Source organism: Desmodus rotundus, chromosome 3, assembly GCF_022682495.2.
Source record: "Desmodus rotundus isolate HL8 chromosome 3, HLdesRot8A.1, whole genome shotgun sequence".
In the NCBI taxonomy this organism is placed as follows: Eukaryota; Metazoa; Chordata; class Mammalia; order Chiroptera; family Phyllostomidae; genus Desmodus; species Desmodus rotundus.
In genome coordinates, this window is record NC_071389.1 from 178,753,381 (window position 1) to 178,776,740 (window position 23,360).

Here is a 23,360-nt window from a genome sequence, read left to right on the forward strand (position 1 = left end):
AGCTGGGAGCATCAGAGCCTGGAACAGGCACTCACATAACATCTGGCTGTGCAAATTGTTGGATTCTGTCCAAGAGGGAGAGATGTGAGTTTGCTAGAGAAAAAGGCAAAAGGCCAGAGCACAAAATCTTGTTCACAGCCATGCATCCTGGACCCTGGAGGAAGGAGGGCCGAACAAACTAGTCACAGGAGGAGAGACGGGGGTTTGTGGCTTTGTGGAGAAAGGTTAAGGGACAGCCACCAAAATCCCTGTGATGAGTCACTGTCCTGACCTGCAGACACCCTTTCTTGGGTGGGGCGCTACCTGCTATAGGGCATCATCCTGGGGGAAAGCAATAGCCCCACCCTCTAAATTCCCTCTCATCCCACCCTGCAGAGCTTGCGCCCTGCTGAGAAGTCAGCTGCCTGGGTGGGGTGTAGAGGTCTGGGAAACTTCAGGGTGTGTCAGTGACTGAGCTGTGTGGTTTTGGGGTGAGGGGCCATCACCTCACTTTCCCATAAACCTGACTGGCACCTTCCCCTCATGGGAGATTCACTAGCCCAAGTATCCCAGTGGCCCCTCCATGCCAAGATCTAGACAGAACCTGGGACAGACTAAGTTGTGTAGCTCTGGCACAGGGGCCATCTCCCCTACCTTCCCCCAAGCCAAACCAGCACTGCCCACTGATTCACTAGCCCTATCCTCCCAAATCCTGGCAGCCCTGCCCTCCTGAGATCAGGCTCCTGACAAAATGTGGAACAGACTGAGTTCTGTGGTTTTAGGACAGGGACCATTTTTCCTTTGCATGCCCAACCAGTGCAGAGCCCTCCCTTCATAGGATCATATTTTGGTCTGTTTGGGCCTGATAAGCTCTGCTGGCCTGACCTTGATGACTCCCTAAGGCCCTACCCCACCACAAAAGTGTGGGAGCACTCGACGGGTAGCAGCTAGATATGGTATCCCTGGGACATCTGAGGAGCGGACTCAAACCAAGCACCCGCACTGAGCATGAATCTGTATCAATCTAGTGATGCACGCCCTTACTTGGTGACTCACTGAGAACATACATCATGCAGAGCAAGTACTGACGAAGGCTCTTTCAGTAACTGAACCTAACAGGAGACTGACAGGTAGAGACAAGCAGAGGAGGTTCTCAAAGTGTTTTAGGAATTTTGCTTACCTTCCCCCAGGCCTGGTGCTGGTAAAAGCCAGCTTTTGAAGTGCAAATAGCTTTGCATTTCAAAATGCAGTATTTCGAAACTTGGGTCATTCATTCCCAAGTAAAAATATGTGCATTTACAACATTGGGGTTACGATGAAATGCCTTAGAAATTCTCCCACAAGAATACAGCAGTCTTTGCAGGACTGCACCAGCGCACCTGTGGGGAGACCTGCGGCCACCGTGAGCTGGCAGGCTAAGAAGCCAGCAAGATGAGCTGGGTGTGGAGAAGGGGAGATGATAACCTGAGGCTTACCAGGCACTTCAGCTTTCACCCGTCCTACTCTTTGACTAGAGCAACCTGTTGAAAATAATGATCTCTGCTTCAGTGTTGCCTTCTAGTTATTCTTCGAGTTCCCTTCACTGTCTAATTCTCACCAGTACCTAAAGAGGTCAGCGGGTTCTGGGAAAAGTGTTTCCTGGACTTAAGAATACTGATGATAGTTTGACCACAGAAAATCCAGTGCATTACACATTTTGCTAACTTTTAGTATTGCCAGACTAATTTTACTCATTCTGGAGAGTACCCCACTATATTTTTATTTTAAATTATTTTCTGGTTAACAGTTATATTGAGCAACTTTTATATGTATTTAGGCTCTTTGAATATCCTTTTTGATAAGTACCTCTTTAAGTCTTTCTGCCCATTTTTAATTAGAGTGATTTTTAATTATTCATTTATAGGAGTTAATTACATCTTTATTTTGAGCCCTATATAAATGTGGATATGTATATGTTATATTAATACAAAATTCAGCACATATCAAAAAATTCAGCACATGTCTTTTTCAAGGCTCTGACTTGCATTTTCATTCCCTAGTACTGTTCTTATTTATAAAATCTAATTTTTCTATCTTTTTCATTTTTAGTGTTTATTTAGTCCTGTTAAAAAAATCTTGTTCCAGATGGCGGCGTAGGTAGACACACTGCGCCTCCTTGCACAACCAGAACTGACAGAGAATCCAACAGCAAGGGGGACCAACACCAAGGAAATAGAAAATAAACATTCATCCAGACTGGTAGGAGGGGCGGAGACGGGCACCGGGGTGGAGAGGACTCGCGTGGCTGTGGCGGGACTGAGACTGGCGGAGTGTGGGACAAATGGCGCAGGCAGTCTGAGCACTAGCAGACCCTGCGGCCCCACATTGGCACAGATAAACCGAGAGGGCCGGACTCAGAGTGGCGGAGAACGGGGCAGGCTGAGCAGGGGGTAGCACCCTGCGACCCCACATTCGAACAGAGATAAACCGGGCGAACTGTGGGGAGCGAAGCAGACCGCGCAATCCAGGGCTCCAGCTTGGGGAAATAAAGCCTCAAACCTCTGATTGAAAACGCCCGTGGGGGTTGGGGCGGCAGCAGGAGGGACTCCCAGCCTCACAGGAGAGGTTGTTGGAGAGACCCACAGGGGCCTGGAGTGTGCACAGGCCCACTTACTCGGGAACCAGCACCAGAGTGGCCCAGTTTGATTGTGGGTAGCAGAGTGGAGGATTGGAAACCGGAGGAGAGTGGGGCGGGCGCCATTGCTCCCACTCGGCCCCGCCCCCACGTACAGCGTCACAGCGCAGCGACCAGCGTTACCCCGCCCTGGTGAACACCTAAGGCTCCGCCCCTTAAAGTAACAGATGCGCCAAGACAAAAAAAAAAAAATGGCCCAAATGACAGAACACTTCAAAGCTCCAGAAAAAATACAACTAAGCGAGGAAGAGATAGCCAACCTATCGGATGCACAGTTCAAAGCACTGGTTATCAATATGCTCACAGACTTGGTTGAATCTATTCGAAAAACAGATGAAAAAATGAAGCCTATGCTAAGAGAAACAAAGGAAAATGTACAGGGAACCAATAGTGATGAGAAGGAAACTGGGACTCAAATCAATGGTGTGGACCAGAAGAAAGAAACAAACATCCAAACAGAAAAGAATGAAGAAACAAGAACTTGGAAAAATGAGGAGAGGCTTAGGAACCTCCCAGACGCCTTGAAACGTTCCCACATCCGAATTATAGGGGTGCCAGAAGGAGAAGAGGAAGAACAAAAAATTGAAAACTTATTTGAACAAATAATGAAGGAGAACTTCCCTAATCTGGCAAAGGAAATAGACTTCCGGGAAGTCCAGGAAGCTCAGAGAGTCCCAAAGAAGCTGGACCCAAGGAGGAACACACCAAGGCACATCATAATTACATTACCCAAGATTAAACGCAAGGACCTACATCCAAGATTACTGTATCCAGCAAAGCTATCATTTAGAATGGAAGGGAAGATAAAGTGCTTCTCAGATAAGGTCAAGTTAAAGAAGCTCATCATCACCAAGCCCTTATTATATGAAATGTTAAAGGGAGTTACCTAAGAAAAAGAAGATCAAAAATAGGAACAGTAAAAATGACAGCAAACCCACAGTTATTAACGACCACACATAAAACAAAAACAAGAGCAAACTAGGCAAACAACTAGAACATGAGGGTTGCCAATAGGGGAGTGGGAGGGGGAGAGGGGGGTAAAGGTACAGAGAATAAGTAGCATAGATGATAGGTGGAAAATAGACAGGGGGAGGGTAAAAATAGTGTAGGAAATGTAGAAGCCAAAGAACTTATAAGTATGACCTATGGACATGAACTATAGGGGGGGAATGTGGGAGGGAGGGGGGTGGGCAGGATGGAATGGAGTGGGGGGGGAAATGGGACAACTGTAATAGCATAATCAATAAATATATTAAAAAAATAAAAAAAAAAAAAAGAAAAAAAAAAAAAGAAAAAAAAAAAAAAAATCTTGTTCCCTTTCCATTTAGTTGATGTTTTCTTTAGCTGTGAAGAAGCTTTTTAGTTTGATGTAGCCCCTTTCTTAAACTTTTTCCTTTATATCCCTTGCCCTAGGGCAAGGGTGTCAAACTCATTTTCACGGGGTGGGGGGGGGGGGGCGGGCCACATCAGCCTCGAGATTGCCTTCAAAGGGCTGAATGTAATTTTAGGACTGTATAAATGTAACTACTTCTTAACTAGGGGCAAAGAACTCAGCGCTGCCACCTGGTAGAAGCCAGGTGCTGGGCGGGATAAAACAAGGCAGAGGGCTGGATTTGGCCTGAGAGCCTTGTGTTTGCCACTTGTGCCCTAGGGGACATGTTGGTGAAAATATTACTGTGTGGTATATCTGAGATTTTCCTGCCTATGTTATCCTCTAGGACTTTTATGGTGTCACGGCCTATATGGAAATCTTTTATCCAACTCGAGTTTATTCTGGTGTATGGTGTAAGTTGGTCGAGTTTCATTTTTTTGCATGTATTTATCCAGATCTCCCAAAAATCATTTTTTGAAGAGGCTCTTTTTACTCTAGTTATGTCCCTGCCCCCTTTGTCAAACATTAACTGACCATGTTGACATGGGTTTATTTCTAGGCTCTCTATTCTGTTCCATTGGTCTATGTGTCTGTGCTTATGCCAGTAGCAAACCATTTTGATTAGGGGCCTTAAAATCAAAATAGTTTGATATCAGGTATTGGGTTCCCTCCTACTTTGTTCTTCTTTCTCAAAATGGCTGAGGCTATCGTGGGTTGTTTGTGGTTCTGTATAAGTTTTTGAAATACTTTGTTCTATATCTGTGAAATATGTCATGGTATTTTGATAGAGATTGCACCGACTCTGTAGATTGCTTTGGAGAGTATTGGACAATTCCATTTTCTATCTTTCTTTTTTTCTCAAAATGTAAATCAGGCTGTATTACTAGAATAAACCCCAATTGATCATGATCTATGACACTTCTATATATTCCCAGATTGAGTTTTTTTTCTGATTCTCCATAAGGTTGGTATTTACCTTGTTTATGTCTGGAAAATCAAGAAAAAAAGTACTTTCCTTTTCAGTATTCTCACCCAAATCACTGTGTTGGTGCTTAATATTATCTGACTATATCTAAATGATATGATTTCACTTTAGGTCTGACTTTAGGTTTCTTTTACTTAGAAACTGAGGAGAAAGAAGAAATTTGACAATGTAAATTATTAGGCAAGAGGCAGAAATGTAGTTTCACAGCATCTTTATTCCATTTGTGTGGTCCCCAAGATGTACGCTGTTGAAAGCTGTGTTTACTTGAGGATGGTATCTAAGGCAAAATAATTACACTAACTATACATCCTTCCATCGGGTTCTTCATTCATGAGTGTACTCTCAATCTTCACTGGATTAGCTAACTTCTCACATACAGAATATTTTTTGTAAGTGCAGGAAACATAATGAACATACTTTATATTTATTATATATCCACAATATGTTCCATCACTTAAGTCACTTGTATTTCTTGTAAACCTGAAGAGAAAATACAGAATTACACTTGGCTAGTCAAACATTTGAAGCATATTAACACAAAAAATCTTTTCTAATATATCATTGCTCCTAGGCTCTGCATTGTCTAAGAAAAATTAATTATCATTCAGAATATCACGAGTGTCCTCGTTTTTATTGGCATATATAATGTCGAAGACTGCCTTGTTTTTCCCTTTCCCACATCTGCAATATTTGCTGTTCTTTCAAACACAATACCTCCCTTCCCTAATACCTAATATGATTTAGAATAATGCAATTCCATTAGATCCTCTAGGGTAACTGGCTCAGTAGTAAATATTTGACACTGTCCTCCTCAAATGTTTTTCATAATTGCCAAAATCAGGAATTAACCTAATGTATGATACCTTAAGCTTCATATCATTTCCAAGTGACCTATCCCTCTAACTATGTTTTTAGAGATTCTACTCTGAAATTCTGAATTTTACCGGCCCCTTATCCAAGATTATTGGTTAGGGATTATGCATTAAGGCAAACTTGTAAATTGAAAACATTATCATTTGGAAAAAATTAGTATTAATACTTGAGCTTATAAATAATGATTAGTCATTAAGTAAGTTCATCAAATTGTCGAAAGTAAAGATTCCTATTTGAGGTGACATAATACAAAAGTCGCTGATCACAGCCCTTTTCAGAAACAAGCTCCAAAATAACATTTAGAATGAAAAACAAAAGGGAATTATATGTGTATATATATGTGTAATTATATATTATATACAAATATAATGTGTTATATATACATACATTATTATATAACTTTTATTTTTGTGTTATTTCTTTATAATTAGAAACATCTATTATATTTTTAGTCCATTCCAGATTATCTTCCCATTAGCTAAAATTAGAAATAAACACATGGAAATTTTACTTTTTCAAAACAAGGTTCCATCTATACTCTCCTCTGACACACACACTACCTTTATCCTTAGGGCTTCACTGATGAGATATTTTAACTGCATATTCTTTCATCCTATGTTGTATTATCGTCTATTCTAGCCTATCATTGCAAACTGCCAAAGACAGAGCTGCCTTGTCTTTTTGATCCATATTCCTTCACCTACTATTTTTATTGGAAGAAAAAAAGCAAAACAAAAAAGCAGTCAGAACTTCTGTGTGCTGTCTGGCCAAGGTGGTGAGTGTGCAGGAATCGCCGGGCTCAGAGCCAGTGTGGCAGCGCCGCAACACAAGCACCCTGAGTTCACTCCTGCTTCATGTGTCCTCACCCCACACACGTGTGTAAATTTGTGGGCAGTATGCAGCAGGTAACACTCTGGCTTCTTTCTTTAATCTAATCTGCTTCCCAGATTGAACGTATTGTAAACTGCAGATAAAATTTTGACATTATTTTTATGTAAGTCTTGTTTTTTTCCCCACTACATGCCACACAAATACAACATGTAAATGCATTTATAGTCATATTTTAACATATTACACAACAAACCATGTTATACATAGCCTATCTGCAGTGCACACAATCAAGTGCACTTTACTCTCTTTATCAGAAGTGCTGGTGTAGCTCTAACATACCCATTCAAAAATGGCCATTTCAAGTGTCAGTTATAACACAAATTTCAAAGCTAGAATTTATTTTTTTGTTATTCTGACTGAAGCATTATCATGTTCTATCTTTTTTATCTGCAGATTTTTACATTTAGTTTGGTCATACTAACCACGGTGAAGTGACTAAGGGCAGCATCACTCTTTTGTTCATCTATGAATCCCAGCACTGAGCATCATTTTAAGTACATGCTTGAACCCAATGAACTGTGTTGGCTTCTATAGTGCTCTTAGATAAAAACACTATTTACAGAAATTCTCCCTTATTTGACTACTATAAATTTGTTAGTGGCTTGTCAAGATAATGAGAAGATAATTGTGACAACTTCTTGCATTATTAGATACATAAGAATACTTATGGAAAAGAATTCTTTACAGATGCAATTTTAATTGAAGCCAGTTTTAATAGTAATCCACAATGCTCCTGAGGAAAACTCCTTTACTCAGATCAACTAGAAACATTCAAGGAAAACTAAAGACTTACCAGTCAAAGGAGGTAAGTGACTCATCCAAGTTTTTGTAGTCTGTTTGACCTTTCCTGGGAGATAATCCTAGCCAATAGTTATATAACTCCTGGGACTTTATAAATTCCTACGGGAAATACAGATGGTTTATTAAAATCACCATCTCCCATTTCTGTATGTTAGCTCACAATAAATTCTTACAAATAACTCTCTTTCTTTAAAATTTTTATTGTTATTCAATTACAGTTAAAAAGGCAAATAACTGTCTTAAGGTAACATTTTCTAATATTATAATACTGTTTTTCAATGTTGTTAAAGAAAATTGAGACAGTGTTTTTAACTGTAAGACTTCCTCCAGCATTTTATGCATCAGTTACTGTAGAAGGATCTACCAATCCACACATAACCTTAATTTAGTGTCAACATCGTTCACAAACTTCAGAATTCAAATAGTGGGCAGTAAATATTCAGTCTGGGGCAAAGAGGCAGCTAATCACCTTCAACATATGCTAATAGAAACAGACAGTAGGAGAAAAACATAGCAAAATGAGATGAGAGTGGTTATAGAATAGAGTTTAAAAACAGTCCAGATCTGTGTAGCCATAATAACATTTTTTTGAGTAAATCATTGCAAATGGATCATTTGAGGAAGAGCTATGGATTGATTTTTGCCCTTTTTATATAGAAGGCAAAGTTGCTTGTGTAAGGAAGCTGAGTTTTTTGAGAAAATGAATTTTTGGCTTAAAAAATAAATATGATTATTATCTGAGAGACCAGAAATTCTGAGTAATAACTAAAACATGGATATACTAATTAGATATTAGAAAAATAAATATATAAATAAATCTTCCAGAGAACTTACTTTTTCTTGGATTCAGGGACTCTGCAATATACCTGCCTTTATCATTCCATCTTAATTCTGCTTTTTATATTTTACCCAAGCTATCTTCTTATTTTAGTATGTGCTGGCTTTCTCTCTTAGTTAAACAAATGCAAAATGGTGGAAATAAAGAATCTCCCCCTATGTACATTTTATGGAATTGGTAAACCTCAGGAATAATTTCCAGATTTTCTGTTTTTAGATAAATGCTCATAAATTGTATTCTGCAAATTGATCCTTACATTTGGAAATGTTTACAGACCTGATTCTCGGTGCCCCATTACTACACATCTGCCCAGCCTCTCCGATTCCACTGATGCTAAAGTTCTAAGCTTACAGTTTTATATGCTGTCCCTTGGCTAGCTGAGATAAGTGTGCCAAGTCTCAGTCACTTCATGCCCCAACTGGAATAAGCCAGAATCATGTCTATATTAATACATATCTTCCCCAACATGCACCACTCCTCCTTATTCTATCTCGAGAAAAGTGACTTCCTTCATCCCAAGCAGAGATCCATAAAAACCTTACCAATGTACTTTTGTTCTTAATCTTCAACAGGCTGGCGTTGTGAGCAGAACATGTCATGTCACTATTTTGCCACGTGTCATAATTCTTAAATAGTTTATAGCAGCTGTCCTCATGCCACATCCATTCTTTTGGACAAGGTTTGCATTTATGCTCTGGAAGAAGAATGTCGTTTCATTTGGTGTGTGTTGATAGTCTTCATTATTCTCATTATTCTCATTGTCCTCTACGTTAAGTTAACCAAATTTACTTGTCTTTCTACTTCTTACAACAAAGAAAAAGAAAATGCATCTTATATTTTAAGCCCCTATATATCACCACAATGTGTCTAAAACATGTTGGGTTGACCAAAAAGTCCATTTAGTTTTTTCCATAAAATAAAAGACACATTTTTTCATTTTCACCAATAACTTTATTGATTTGGATATTTTGCATATGTCAGCTATCTCCCATTTTTGGCTTCTAGTGGGTAGAGTCCAGGGGTGCTGTTAAACATCTTCCAATGTTTAAGACAGCCCCACAGCAAAGAATTATTTGGCAAAAATTTCAATAGTACCAAGAAACTTTGCAAACCACTTTTGACGTGTTTGATCAGTCACAGCACCTTCTCCACACACTGCACACCTTTCTTTACATTTTAACCTTTCTTGAAATAATAAAGCATAATACACTGACAATGTTGCATATTCTTTTATCTTCAATATTAAAATGACTGCACAAATATACCAATTTAGATAAGTTTTATTTTAAAATGCATGCTAATATGACAGTTTTTACAATCTAACAAAGTTGTTCGAATGAAGTTAAAGACAACTAAGCACCACTAGAGCCATAGTATGGGGAAAAAAACTAAATGAACTTTTTGGCCAACCTAATAATTTGAACAACACATTTCAAATTAAACACTTGGATTCCAGTATATTTTCCCACCTCAGGATCCCTGGATGATGATTAATTCAGTTCTCTTTTTGTCATTCTTTAAAATTACTACATAGTAATAAAGGCTCATCACAAGAAACATTGGGTGGTGAGAATCAACCCCACAAACATCAATCCTGCCTTCTCCAGCTATTCCATTTCTAGCTCTGACTTGTTCAACATTTGGGTGGCTTTGCAAGGGCACAAAGAACATACTTTAGTTATTACGGCAATAGACAGTGTTAGAGATATTAAAAGGCAAATGTCTTCCAATTCCAAGGGTAAGGCTTAACTTTATTTTCTCTTGACTCTCATTAAAAATTCACTGAGGTAAGTAAAAGGGGAAAGGTGGGGCAACTCTTAATTGAACAATGATAAGATAAAATAAAATAAATAAACAAAAGTGAAAAATTCACTGAAATTTAGGGCACCTATAAAAAGATATCCTTTTCTCTCCAACATCTGTTGACCTCAGTACCCCCCCAAAATCTAGTGAATGTCAGATTAGAGAAACTGTACATTGTTTAATGTCTCATTAAGTTATTGCCATCCCCTGTAATTTTGGGGCCTATGTTATTATTACTTTTTCTGTTTTTCTTCTAACTGCATAGAAATATCAATTCCTCTGTCAACTATATTTAATTCCTTTTCCCCAAAAATGACTTCCTAGGAAAAATTGATTCTCACATGACACCTAGGTTTAGATCATTGTCTAATAAATAATGCAGAGATGAATATAGGATTACCTGGTTCTTTTCTATATAACTCATAACATAATTTGGTGGCCAGTTCTTGCAGTGTGATAGAGATGTTTCTGATCTTCTTGAAAATATCCATATTATACATCAGTTGTAGAGAAACATTTCTCTGAAGTTCTTCTTTGAAATTTTGTAGTTTTTTAAATTTTCCCATTTCTCTCTTTGAAGTTAGGTGAACTCCAGATCAGAAAAAGAAAATGATTTTAAAAATTTAATCCCTTAGTAGAACCATAGCCTCCTTTTTGCTGAAATAACATTAAGAATATTAGGAGGATCCAAGATGGTGGAGGAGTGAGTGGAAGTTACACTAACCTCCTCCCAGGACCAATCTGGAATTACAACAAAATTATGGAGAAATCATCCAGAATAAACAACTGAACAATTGTGGGAGAGAAGCCTTCTAACCACGGACAGACAGAAGAAAGAGCTTCAACACAACGTGACTGGTAAAGATTGTGGATGAGATGCGAAAGGGCTGGCTGGGCCCTCATGAGTGGCAGCTGAAGTACTGGAGGGATATCTCAGCAGCTGGGGAGGTCCCCCTGAGAAGTGCAGGGTCTAAACCCCAAGCTGTGCTCCCTAGTTTACGTCACCAGAGCCTGAAAAGTATACAGATAACATCCAGCTGCAAAAAGCCGCAGGGTTTCTCTCCACCAGAGATGGACAGCTGGAGAAGCAGAGAGGCATTTAAAGGGCCAATGCATAAATTTTTCACATGTATCCGCTTACCCTGGGCTCTGGCAAACAAGGGGGGATGCAGAGTGGACTAGAGATGCTTGAGGAGAGACTGGGGATGGTAGCTTTGGGGAGAGAACTGAGAGAGGAGCCACTGGGATCCCAGTGCTGCGCCATCCCCCAGACTGCAGGAGCCATCTTGCTCGGGCAGACCACACCCCTCTGAGTGGCATCAGCATGAGGGGAAGCAATAGCCCTGCCCGAAAGGAGATACTCTGCCCCACCCTGTGGTGCTTAAGCCTGACTACTGAGTGGAGAATGACTACATTAACAACTGAAGGAGTCAACCACAGAGGGTAGATCTCTGGTAGTCCTGAACAGGCTGCCAAAGGCCAGACTGGGACACCATCTGACATTACCAGAGGTGGATCCAGAAAGAAAAAACAATGTTAAATACTAGATGCTACTGAGATTAATTCTACTATGGTTTTCTCCATAATGTGCAACATTTTCCTTCCTGCATAGTTTAACATTCATTTGTTGTCCCTCAAGGGTGTGCATATTAAGTCACTAGATTTTATATTATAGTTTATTCCAATTCTTATATTTTGCTCCTCTCTTCTCTAACCCCATTTTACCTTCTCCTTTCCTCTTATTATTTTCATTTTAAATTTTGTTTTCTCTCTTGCTATAGCTTGTTTCCATTCTTCACTCTTACTATTTATTTCTGTCCTGTCCAGTCTCCCCAAATCAGTTGTCTTGTAAATGGTCATCTCACAGTCTTTCTCCTGCTCTTAAAATACCCACTTTCTCTCTCCACCTTTAGCAATCTTTGCTCATTGTTTGTGGATAAGGTAGTTGTTGTTGCATTTTTTCAATTTTATCTCTGGATCTTCACCATCCTTGTATTTCAGATCTCAAATTTTATCATTCCTCTCTCCTCCTCTATTCTGCCTTCATCCAGCCCATTCTTTTTTTCATCTGGAGGTTTAATTTTTCTCTGTCTTAGACTGGTTTTGATTTCTCACTCTTAGTATTCCTTCTTCTATCATCTCAAAATCACTTCCCTTTCCTCTAGCCATCTCTTAAACAATTTTTCTTTCTTTTTTCCCTCTTATTCCCATCCCACCTACATTAATCTTAGCTCATTTGTCGTTGGTAAGTGCTGTGGTGGATCTTTTTCTCCAATTTGTTTCCTATTTTTTATTATTTATTTACTTTTTTCCTTTTTATTTCTCTCTCTTTATTTTTTATTTTCTGTTTAAACCTAATACTGTACACTTCCCTTCTCCCCAACTTCATTCTGCCTTCTTCATTCCCTTTTTTATTTATAGCATAAATTTTACTTTCTCTCTTTTCATTGCTTCAATTCCCTACCCTTATTAGTGCACCTCCCTCTACCCTCTCAAACTCATTTTTTTTCAGTTAGTCATCTTATATTTGCTTCTCCTTTATTATTATAGTCTTAATCTCTTTACACCCTTATTAATACTATGTCATTTGCTCTTGGTAGTGCAGTTGTGGGTGGGGGTTATTTTTGCAGGTATGGGTTTGTTTCCTGGGCTGTGTGGTTTTGTTCTGGCAGTACCAACACAACAGCATACAAGACATGGTGGGTGGAATGACCCTCAGTCAGCCAGCTGGAGGGGAAGAGCCAAAAAAGAATGACCCAACAACAATCAAAACCCAATTACAAACAGAGAGCTAACATAAACAACATAAAGAACATTCCAAGATCATCAAGTTCAGGAGATTGAAGAGACTGCACCACTGACTCCCACAGGTCTCTTACCATAGCAGTTTAAACCACAAAGACAAGGAGTCAAAGCAGATCAATTTGAGAAGCAGAAACATCAAGAAGAGTCTCCCCTAAAATGGGGAACAAAGAAACAACCCCTAATTGAAAGGAAAGGAGGAATCCCCAAAAAGTTGCTAAATGAAGTGGAAGCAAGTAAACTATCAAATATTGAGTTCAAAACAATGATTATAAAGAAGCTCAATGAGATCAGTGACAATTACAAAGAGCTACAGGAAAGCTACAAGGAACTTACTGTGAACTACATCTGCATAAAAAAGGACATAGAAACTATCAGTAAGAGCCAGGAGGGAGTGAAGAATACAATTTCTGAATTGAAGAACACAGTAGAGGGAATTAAAAGCAGGCTAGATGAAGCAAAGGATCAAAAGAGAGATCCTTTTTTATACCTTGGAGGACAAGGTATAAAAAAATTCCCAGAAAGAGCAAGAAAGGATAAAAGACTCAAAAAGAATAAAGAAGGGTTAAGAAAGCTCCAGGATAACATGAAATATAATAATATCCATATAATAGGGATACCAGAAGGAGAAGGAGAGGAGCAAGGGGTAGAAAACTTGTTTCAAAAGGTAATGACAGAAAACTTCCTTAACTTGATGAGAGAAAAAAGTCATAAAAGTCCAGGAAACACAGAACATCCCAAACCAGATGAACCAAAGAGGCCCAGTCCAAGACACATCATAATTAAAATTGCAAAATTCAAAGACAAAGAGAGAATCTTTGTCAAAGAGAGACAAAGGCAGCAAGGAGAAACAGGAAGTAACATACAAGGAATCTCCCATAAGAATATGAGCTGATTTTTCAATGGAAACACTACAAGCCAGAACGGAATGGCAAGAAATATTATAAGTAATGAAAAGCAAAGGCCTGCAACCAAGACTCCTCTACCCAAAAAGGCTCTCAGTTAAAATGGAAGGCGAATTAAAGAGTTTCCCAGACAAGAGAAGGCTAAAGGAGCACATCCCCACCAAACCAGCATTGCAGAACATGCTGAAGGGACTGCTTTAAGAAGATGAAGAAGATGAGTGTGAGAGTGGGGCGCACAGCTACAAAGGGGGAAAATTGCAATTAATAAGTGCCTATCAATAATAACCTTAAATGTGAATGGATTAAATGTTCTGATCAAAAGACAGAGGGCAGCTGAACGGGTAAGAAAACATGACCTGCACATATGCTGCCTATAAGAGACCCACCTGAGAACAAAAGACCTACAAAGACTGGAAGTGAAAGATTGGAAGAAAATAAACCAATCAAACGGACAGTAAAAAAAAAAATGTCAGGGTTGCAATACATTTGCAATAGACTAGACAAAATAGACTTCCAACAAAGGCCATAAATAACACAGAAGGACACTTCATAATATCCAATGGTAGAATCCATCAAGAAGACATAAACATTGTAAATATATATGCACCCAACATAGAAGCACCCAAATATATAAGGAAAATCTTGGAGAACTTTAAGAAAGATATAGACAGTAATACACATATAGTAAGGGATTTTAACAACCTACTGTCAATAATGGATAGATCTTCCAAACAAATAATCAACATGGATATTGTGGCACTAAATGACACATTACATCAAATGGACTTAATTGATATATACAGAACCTTTCACCCCAAAGAAGCAAAATACACATTCTTTTCAGTGCACATGGAATACTTTCAAGTATAAACCACATGGTATGTCACAAAATAAGCTTCAACAAACTCAAGAAAATTGAAATAATATCAAGCATCTCCTCAGATCATAATGGTTTGAAACTAAAAAATTCAAAAACAGCCAAATTCATGGATACTGAATAACATGTTATTAAACAATAAATGGGTTAACAATGAGATCAAGGAAGAAATCAAAAAATTTCGGGAAACAAATGAGAATGAACAAACAACAGCCCAAAACCGATGGGACACAGAAAATGCAGTCCTGAGAGGGAAGATCATAGAAATACAAAAGAAATAGAAAAATCTCAAATAAACAACCTAACCCTGCATGTACAAGAACTGGAAGATCAACAACAAATAAAGCGCAGAGCAAGTAGAAAGGAAATAATTAACATCAGAGCAGAATTAAATGACATAGAGCCTAAAAAAAACAATTCAAAGGATCAATAATCCAGAGGTATTCTTTGAAAAGATAAATAAAATTGACAGGCCTTTAATCAGCTCATCAAGAAAAAAGGGTGAGGACACAAATAAATAAAACTCAGAAAAGAAAGAGGAGAAATTACATCTGATACCACAGAAATACAAAGGATTATAAGAAATTACTATGAACACTATATGCCAAGAATTTGAAAACCTAGATAAAATGGACAAATTTCTAGAAACATATAATCTTCTAAAACTGAATCAAGAAGCAGCAGAAATCCTGAACAGACAATAATAGCCAGTGAAATTGAAGAAGTAGTCAAAAAACTCCCAGCACTCAAAAGCCCTGGACCAGACAGTTTCACAGAAGAATTTTACAAAACTATTAGGAAGAGCTAACAGCTATCCTTCTCAAATTATTCCAAAAAATCCAAGAGGAGGGAAGACCCCTGAACTATTTTTATGAGGCCAGCATCATCCTAATCCCAAAACCAGATACAGACACAACAAAGAAGGAGAACTACAGGCCAATATTGCTGATGAACATAGATGCTAAAATCCTCAACAAAATATATTGGCAAACCAGATCCAGAAATGCACTAAAAAGTCATATACTATGATCAAGTGGGATTCATCTCAGAGATGCAAGGATGGTACAATATTTGCAAATCAATAAATGTAATACATCACATAAACAAAATGAAAGACAAAAATCACATGATCATATCAATAGATGCAGAAAAAGCATTTGATAAGTTACAGCACCCATTTATGATAAAAACACTCAGCAAAGTGGGAGTAGAGTTAGCATTCCTCAACATAATAAAGGCCATATACAAGAAACCTACAGCCAATATCATACTCAACAGGCATAAACTAAAAGCTTTCCCCCTAAGATCAAGAACAAGACATGAGTGTCATCTTTCACCACTTCTTTTCAGCATAGATTGGAAGTTGTAGCTACCATGAACACACAAGAAAAATAAAAGGCATCCAAATTGGAAAGGAGGAAATAAAACTGTCATCGTTTGCAAGTGACATGATAGTGTACACAGAAAACCCTATAAACTCCAGCAAAAACTATTCAACTTAGTAAGTGAACTTGGCAAAACAGCAGGATACAAAGTCAATATAGAGAAATTGAATGCATTTTTATATACCAACAACAAAATATCAGAAACAGGAACTAGGAAAAAACATCCTATTTACCATAGCAACAAGAAAAATGAAGTACCTAGAATAAATCTTACCAAGGAGGTGAAAGATCTGTACTCAGAAAACTATACAACACTGAAGAAATAAATTTAAAAAGGCACAAATAAATGGAAGCATATACCATGTTAATGGATTAGAGGAATTAACATCATTAAAATGTCTATACTACCTAAAACAATTTATAAATTCAATGCAAAGCCTAATAAAATACCATGACATATATCACAGATATAGAATAAATATATCAAAAATTTGCATGGGACTATAAACAACCCAGAATAGCCTCAGCAATTTTCAGAAAGAAGAACAAAGTAGGAGGGATCACAATACCTGATATCAAACTATTTTGATTACATGGCCTCTATAATCAAAACAGTCTGGTACTGGCATAAGAATAGACACACAGAACAATGGAACAATATAGAGAGCCCAGAAATAAACCCATATCTCTATGGCCAATTAATATTCAACAAAGGGGCAGGAACATAAAGTCAAGTAAAAATAGCATCTTCAACAAATGTTGAGGATTTGGTGTTGGAAGATCTGGACAGCTACTTGCAAAAAATGAAACTAGACCTCCAACTTACGCCATACACAAAAATAAACTCAAAACAGATAAAAGACTTAAATGTAAGTTGTGACACCATAAAAGTCCTAAAGTAGAACATAGGGAGGAAAATCTCAGATATTCCATGCTGCAATATTTTCACTGATATGTCCCCTAGAGCAAGGGATATAAAGGAAAGAATATACAAATGGAACTACATCAAACTAAAAAGCTTCTGCATAGCTAAAGTAACCATCAGCAAAATGAAAAAGGAACCAACCGTATGGGAAGAAATATTTTTCAATGAACCTCAGACAACGGTTTTATCTAAAAAATATATAAAGAACTCACATGCCTCCACTCCCAGAAGACAAGCAATCCAACTAAAAAATGAGCAAAGGACCTGAACAGACACTTCTCCAAGGAGGACATACAGAGGGCCCAGAGACATATGAAAGGATATTTAGCATCACTAGCCATCGGAGAGATACAAACTAAAACTACAATGAGATACCACTTCACACTAGTCTGAATGTCCAATCAACAAATAACAAGTGCTGTTGAGGATGAGGAGAAAATGGAACCTTAGTGTACTGTTGCTGGGAATGTAGACTGGTGCAGCCACTGAGGAAAACAGTATGAAATTTCCTCAAAAAACTAAAAATGGAACTACCTTTTGACCCAGCAGTTCCACTGCTGGGAGTACATCCTAAGAATCCCGAATCATCGATTCAAAAGAACCTAGGTACCCCAATATTCATAGCAGCATTATTTACAATAGCCAAGTGCTTGGAAACCACATAAGTGCCCTCCAGTAAATGGATCAAAAAACTCTGGTACGTTTACACAGTGGAATACTAGGCAGCAGAAAGAGAGAAGGAAACCTTACCCTCTGTCACAGCATGGATGGAACTGGAGAGCATTATGCTAAGTGAAATAAGCCAAGTAAAAGACAAATACCATATGATTTCACCTAAAAAGTGAAACCTAATCAACAAAACAAAAAGCAAGCAAAATAGAACCAGAGACCTGGAAATAAAGAACAAACTGACAGTAACCAGAGGGGTGGGGAGAGGGAGATATTGGGGGAAGAAAGGTCAAGGTCAAGTCAAGGAACACGTATAAAGGGCCCATGGACAAGGACAAAGGAGGGAATGACTGAATGTGGGAAGTGTCATTGGGCAGGGCAGGGGAAAGCAATGGGGAAAAATGGGGCCAATATAACTGAACAACAATAAAATTTTTTAAAAGAATATTAAAGGTCTACAGTATTCATTTCACAGGAGTGAGGGAAAGAGACTATCATACTGCAAAGACTTGGTTATAAGTCCTCTTTTTGTTTATATATAACATAATCATTCCAAAGCCTCTGTTCAAATAGTGAACTTCCTTGTAAAACTCACATAATTCTAGGTGTCTTTCTTTTCAATCAAACCTGGGTAATACATACACATGCCTCCTAAGACTCCCAGTGCAGTCATCAGCAGAAGGCACAGAAGCACAAGAGCCAAGTCTCTTTTATGCCACCCGTGGGAAGGAGCAGGAGGTGCTGTGGAAAGCAAAATTGGCAAAGAGAACAGGAAATGATATACATCTGAATCTAATTGATTGATTGATCCGTTATTCAGGTTGCATTTTCTTTGCTAATATATACATGGTAAAGTAATGAAACTCAAGGACATGTTAAAATACTTTTTAAAAACTATGTCAAGAAATAGTCAAAAACAATTTTTAGCTTTTTTGCATGCAAACTAGTTTTCAGGGAGAGTTGTTAATTGGTAGGTTGATTCAAGAAACACAGGCCATTGGAGTTTAAACAAAGTGAGTAACCCCATCAATCTGCACACAATATATCTTTTCCATAAAAATTGGAGGAACCGAGTAAGAGGCAGGTAACAGCAGTCAATTTGAGTATTCCCTTGTTTGAGTGGACAATTGTGGGATGTCAAGGAAAATAATTTCGGTTACATATGTTCTCCCCAGAAAATCATGTCTGGAACATAAGCGATAGGCTGTCCCTTGTAACATCTCTGGATGTCCTTATGAAGCTATATCATTTCCCCCTTAAATTTATTTTATTGTTTTTTAACAACAGACTTCTGTTGATTGTTTTCTTTTTACTAAAGAGTAAAGACCAAAGCAATTTCCTTATTTAAAAAATGTGATTTATGAACTTTATATGATAATTATTGTACTTAAAATAAAAAATGAAAGAAGAGATATTACAACTGAAACCACAGAAATACAAGATCATAAGAGACTGCTGTGAACACAAAATTAGATTACCTAAAAAAATGAATAAATTCCCCAAAGTGCATAGCTCACCAAGACTTAATTAAATGGAAAATTTGAACGGATTTATTACTTCTAAGAAGATTGAATCAGTAATCAAAAATCTCTCAACAAACAAAAGTCCAGGAACAGACAGCTTTACTGGAAAATTTTACCATTATTCCAAGAAAAATTAACACCAATATTTCTCAAACTCTTCCAAAAAATAAAATAAGAGGGAACACTTCCAAACTCACTTAAAAGGGCAGCATTACCTTGATACCAAAAGCAAACAAGGATACTAAAAGAAAATTACAGACTAATATTCCTTAAGAATGTAGATGAAAACATCATGAACAAAATATTAGCAAACTGAATTAAACAATAATTTAAAAAATTATATACCCTGATCAAGTGGAGTTTATTCCAGGTATGCAAAAATGGTTCTACTTCCACATAGCAGTAAGTGTGATACACCACATTAACAGAAAAAGGATAAAAATCATATGATCTTCTCAAAAGATGCAGAAAAAGTATACTACAAAATTCAACCTCAATTTATAATAAAATTCAACAAAGTGTGTATAGAAATAATATACCTCAACATAATAAAGACCATATATGTTAAGCCAATAGCTAACACCATACTCATGGGTGAAAAGCTAAATGCGTCTCCTCTGAAATCAGGAACAAGATAAGGACGCTCATTCTTGCCACTTTTTATTCAACACAGTTTTGGAAGCCCTAGCCATCCAAATTGGGAAGGAAAAAGTACAACTGTCACTATTTGCTAATAATATGATATTATGTATAGAAAACCCTAAACACTAAAAAAAAAAAAGAAAAAAAAAACTGTTAGAACTAGTAAACAAATTCAGTGAAGTTGCAGGATACAAATTCGATACACAAAAATCTGTTGCATTTCTATACACTAACAATGAACTACCTGAAAGACATATTAAGATAAAAATCCCATTTACAATGGCATCAAAAAAGAATAAAATACCTAAAACTAAATTTAACCAAGGAGGTGAAAAACTGTATATTGAAGACTACAAGACATTAAGGAAAGAACTGATGAGAACACAAATAAATGGAAAGATTTTGTGCTCATGGGTTGAAATAATTTACATTGCTAAAAATATCTGTGCTACTCAAGCAATATACAGAATCAGTGCAATTTTCATTAAAATTCTGACTGTACTATATCAAACAATGCTAAAATTTGTATAGAACCATAAAAGGCCACGAATAGCCAAAGCAATCTTTAGAAAGAAGAACAAAGCTAGAGACATCATATTCTCTGATTCCAAAGCACAGTTGAAGTTTTCCAAGGAAAAAAACACAGTACATTGAAGGTATATAGACAAGATAGTAAGAATAGATGTTACGTAATATAAAGTTCACATTGTACAATATAGACTTTAAGCTACATAATGAGAAAAGTAGACAAAACTCAGGAGCGAATAAGACATGATTTCAAGTTTTCTAGAGAGTCAAAGAATTTCTGAAGTAGAAATTTAGGAAGACAGAGTAGTAGAACAAGAGATGAGAATGCATGTATTAGGGAATAAAAAAGATAATTGTATATTAAATTAATGTTATATGAATCTTCTTATACTATAATGTGGAGAAATACAAAGAAATTAAAATAGAAAAATTGCAAAATTTCTAATTTATCCATCTTTAAAAGAAATCTGTATTAAAGGACAATCTCACAAAATTGAGCTATTTTTCTTTGTCAGGTTTTACCATGCTAATGATAAACACATCCAATATCAAACAACAGAAATTGTATTCAGAGTAATGTTAGCATTTAAAAGAATGTTACATTTTGTGGGGAAATAAGAACTTAATAAAATATGAGAATCCTTCTATTGCTCCCCTCTCATAATTTCACCATTTCTATAAACTTCTTGAGTTTTCTGTAACTACTGTTAATGTTATTTCTAACCTAAATACATTGAGTTCAAATATGGATATGCTTGGGCAGATTTCATCCAAAAGGCCAGGAGCCAGGAGGTAGGAACTCTGTGTAATAAGAGGAGTATGGGATTATAAGTAGGATGGAAATTAAAGTACATTTTAATGAAGTATACACTGGTAGTCATCACAAGGATTCCATTTATATCATGATTTAAATTAGAATGGAAGAATACAAAGCTCCCAGGTATAGTGTAGTTTTGAATGTTTTATTTCCAAATATTTCTTTGTCTCTTTTCTTCTTTAATCCTTTAATGTGTCCTTTATTTAACTTAAGCTCTTCTATATTTTATTAACTTGGGAAAAGATTGCCAGAAGAGGAGGAGACATATTAGGACAATATATGCTTCACTTGGTGGAATATCGAACAAAATCAGGCATCTCCGACTGTCTCTGTCTCTCTCTTGTAGACACACACACACACACAAGCATTTTTTATAAAAAGGAATACACAAAACTATGACTTTTCTTGGCTTCCTTTCATGGGGAAAGCAAACATTTCACAATCCAGCCACATAAAGAATAGTATCCTATTTATTATCTTGAGTGTGATATTAAAAATAGGAAATGTTTTAAACTCTGAAAGATTGAATGTTCAAGACATTGATCAATGCCTTTAAAAAAACCCTTTATAATAGTTTTCTATGAACACTTTTGGTGCCATTGATAAAAATGAGAAGCTTAATTAAAATTTCAAGTTGAAGGGTCATTGCCAATCTATTACTATCTATGGTGCAGGGCTACTACCCTTGCCCTTCTACACTCCACTTCTACCAGCTTACAAAACACCCACAGTTCAAAATCTTACCTTTTACACCAACTTGGTCAAACTTCTGCATATGTTCTATCTTGCTGGAGTCCTGGAATTTTAGATCTGCATAAGTAACTTCTTCAGACATTGGTGGTTATGAAAAGAAAGCTTGACAAACTTTAAAAAATGAAGGTAACCTAGCAGCTGGATATTAAACAGCAGTTGTGATTTTGAATTCTGTTTATAAACTGAAGCTGAAACTTGCAAGCTTAAACTTCTGTTTTTTAAATACACTGTACCAACTACCCATCGGTGTTCAAATGAGCTGCAGCCCTGTTGTGGCCTCAGACAAGAACAGAGAGCTGGTGCAGGAGAGAAACGCTTCCTCTTATCTCTTCCTTTTTCTTATTTCTCTGTGTCTACCAACCACAGAGTAGTTTTCAAAATCATGTCTGGGTATTTTCAGTGTTGCGCAAGGGGTATGAATCACTAGTGCAACATGATGCAGATATAACGGAATTTACTGGAGACAAACTTTCAAGCAGAGAAGTAATAAAAGGGACACAATCCTCAAACCCTCGCTACTCTACAGAAATGGCCTGGCACCATGGTCTGCACATGTGATTGCAAAGGCATGTGATAGGCAGGGTTTGCCGTAGCCAGGAAGCTGCACATACACAAAGAGCACTCTTCGAGAAAGGAAGAGTGTAAGTTCCACCTTACCACCTTGTTACAAAGGCATAGGCTAGCCAAGAGGAGATAGGGGATACCTAGTTTCTTAGCATCAAGAAATATACTGAGGGACCCCGGGGCCCCGGAACCATGCTAGGGGGTGTGCATACACAGGTTGGTATACCAAAGCCCTAGAAATAGCTGTGCAGGCCAGGAAAGCTGAGATCGGCCTTGCAGTCTTTCTGCAGACTGACTCAGTCATTTGGGGGTAGCTCTCAGCTAAGCTACCAAAAGGAGGAAGGAAATGAGTCTCCAGGGTTATGCAGGCAGCTGTGGAGTAAGTATGATGCAGCATTCTCAAGGGGCAGAGGTTCATTCATTTCTCGATCAAGTATGCAAGGTGGAGGTGGGGGTTGTGGAGTGATTGTTTTTGACTGCAGTAATTTCTTTCTAATTTTCATTAGTAACTCTAACCGTAAAATTCATATTGGTATTGCCACACATAAATACCATAAAATAGATAGGCATGCTTTTTTTTTACTAAAGAGAATGTGCAAAGATTTTTTCAAGTATTTAATAAAAAATTAACTGTTTTGTTATATATTAGCATAGACAGTAAAAATAAAATTTTAAATGTCTCTTTCACAAGAGCTACTAAAGAATAAAAAATACAGATTCAAAATAATTAAGACTATGCACAACCAAAATGAAG

General features: G+C 37.4%; 1 protein-coding gene across 1 annotated transcript; it reads right to left on the reverse strand.

Moving 5' to 3' along the window:
- Positions 1-5,204: 5,204 nt before the first annotated feature.
- Positions 5,205-22,335, reverse strand: LOC112321991 (C-type lectin domain family 12 member A). The gene is made up of 6 exons (XM_024579597.3): positions 22,034-22,335; positions 18,422-18,520; positions 10,617-10,805; positions 8,956-9,107; positions 7,568-7,674; positions 5,205-5,490 (listed from the first exon to the last, which is right to left on the reverse strand). The coding sequence occupies exons 1-6, from the start codon at positions 22,122-22,124 to the stop codon at positions 5,307-5,309; spliced, it is 822 nt and encodes a 273-aa protein (XP_024435365.2). The 5' UTR covers positions 22,125-22,335; the 3' UTR covers positions 5,205-5,306.
- Between the last annotated feature and the right edge of the window lie 1,025 nt (positions 22,336-23,360).

Coding starts and splice junctions, on each gene's coding strand:
- LOC112321991 (XM_024579597.3), bottom strand. CDS start 22,124: ATGTCTGAAGAAGTTACTTATGCAGATCTAAAATTCCAGGACTCCAGC. Junction 10,806..18,421: donor GGGAGTCTTAGGAGGCATGT/GTATGTATTACC, acceptor TCTGATCTGGAG/TTCACCTAACTTCAAAGAGA. Junction 5,491..7,567: donor TCACTTACCTCCTTTGACTG/GTAAGTCTTTAG, acceptor TTTTCTCTTCAG/GTTTACAAGAAATACAAGTG.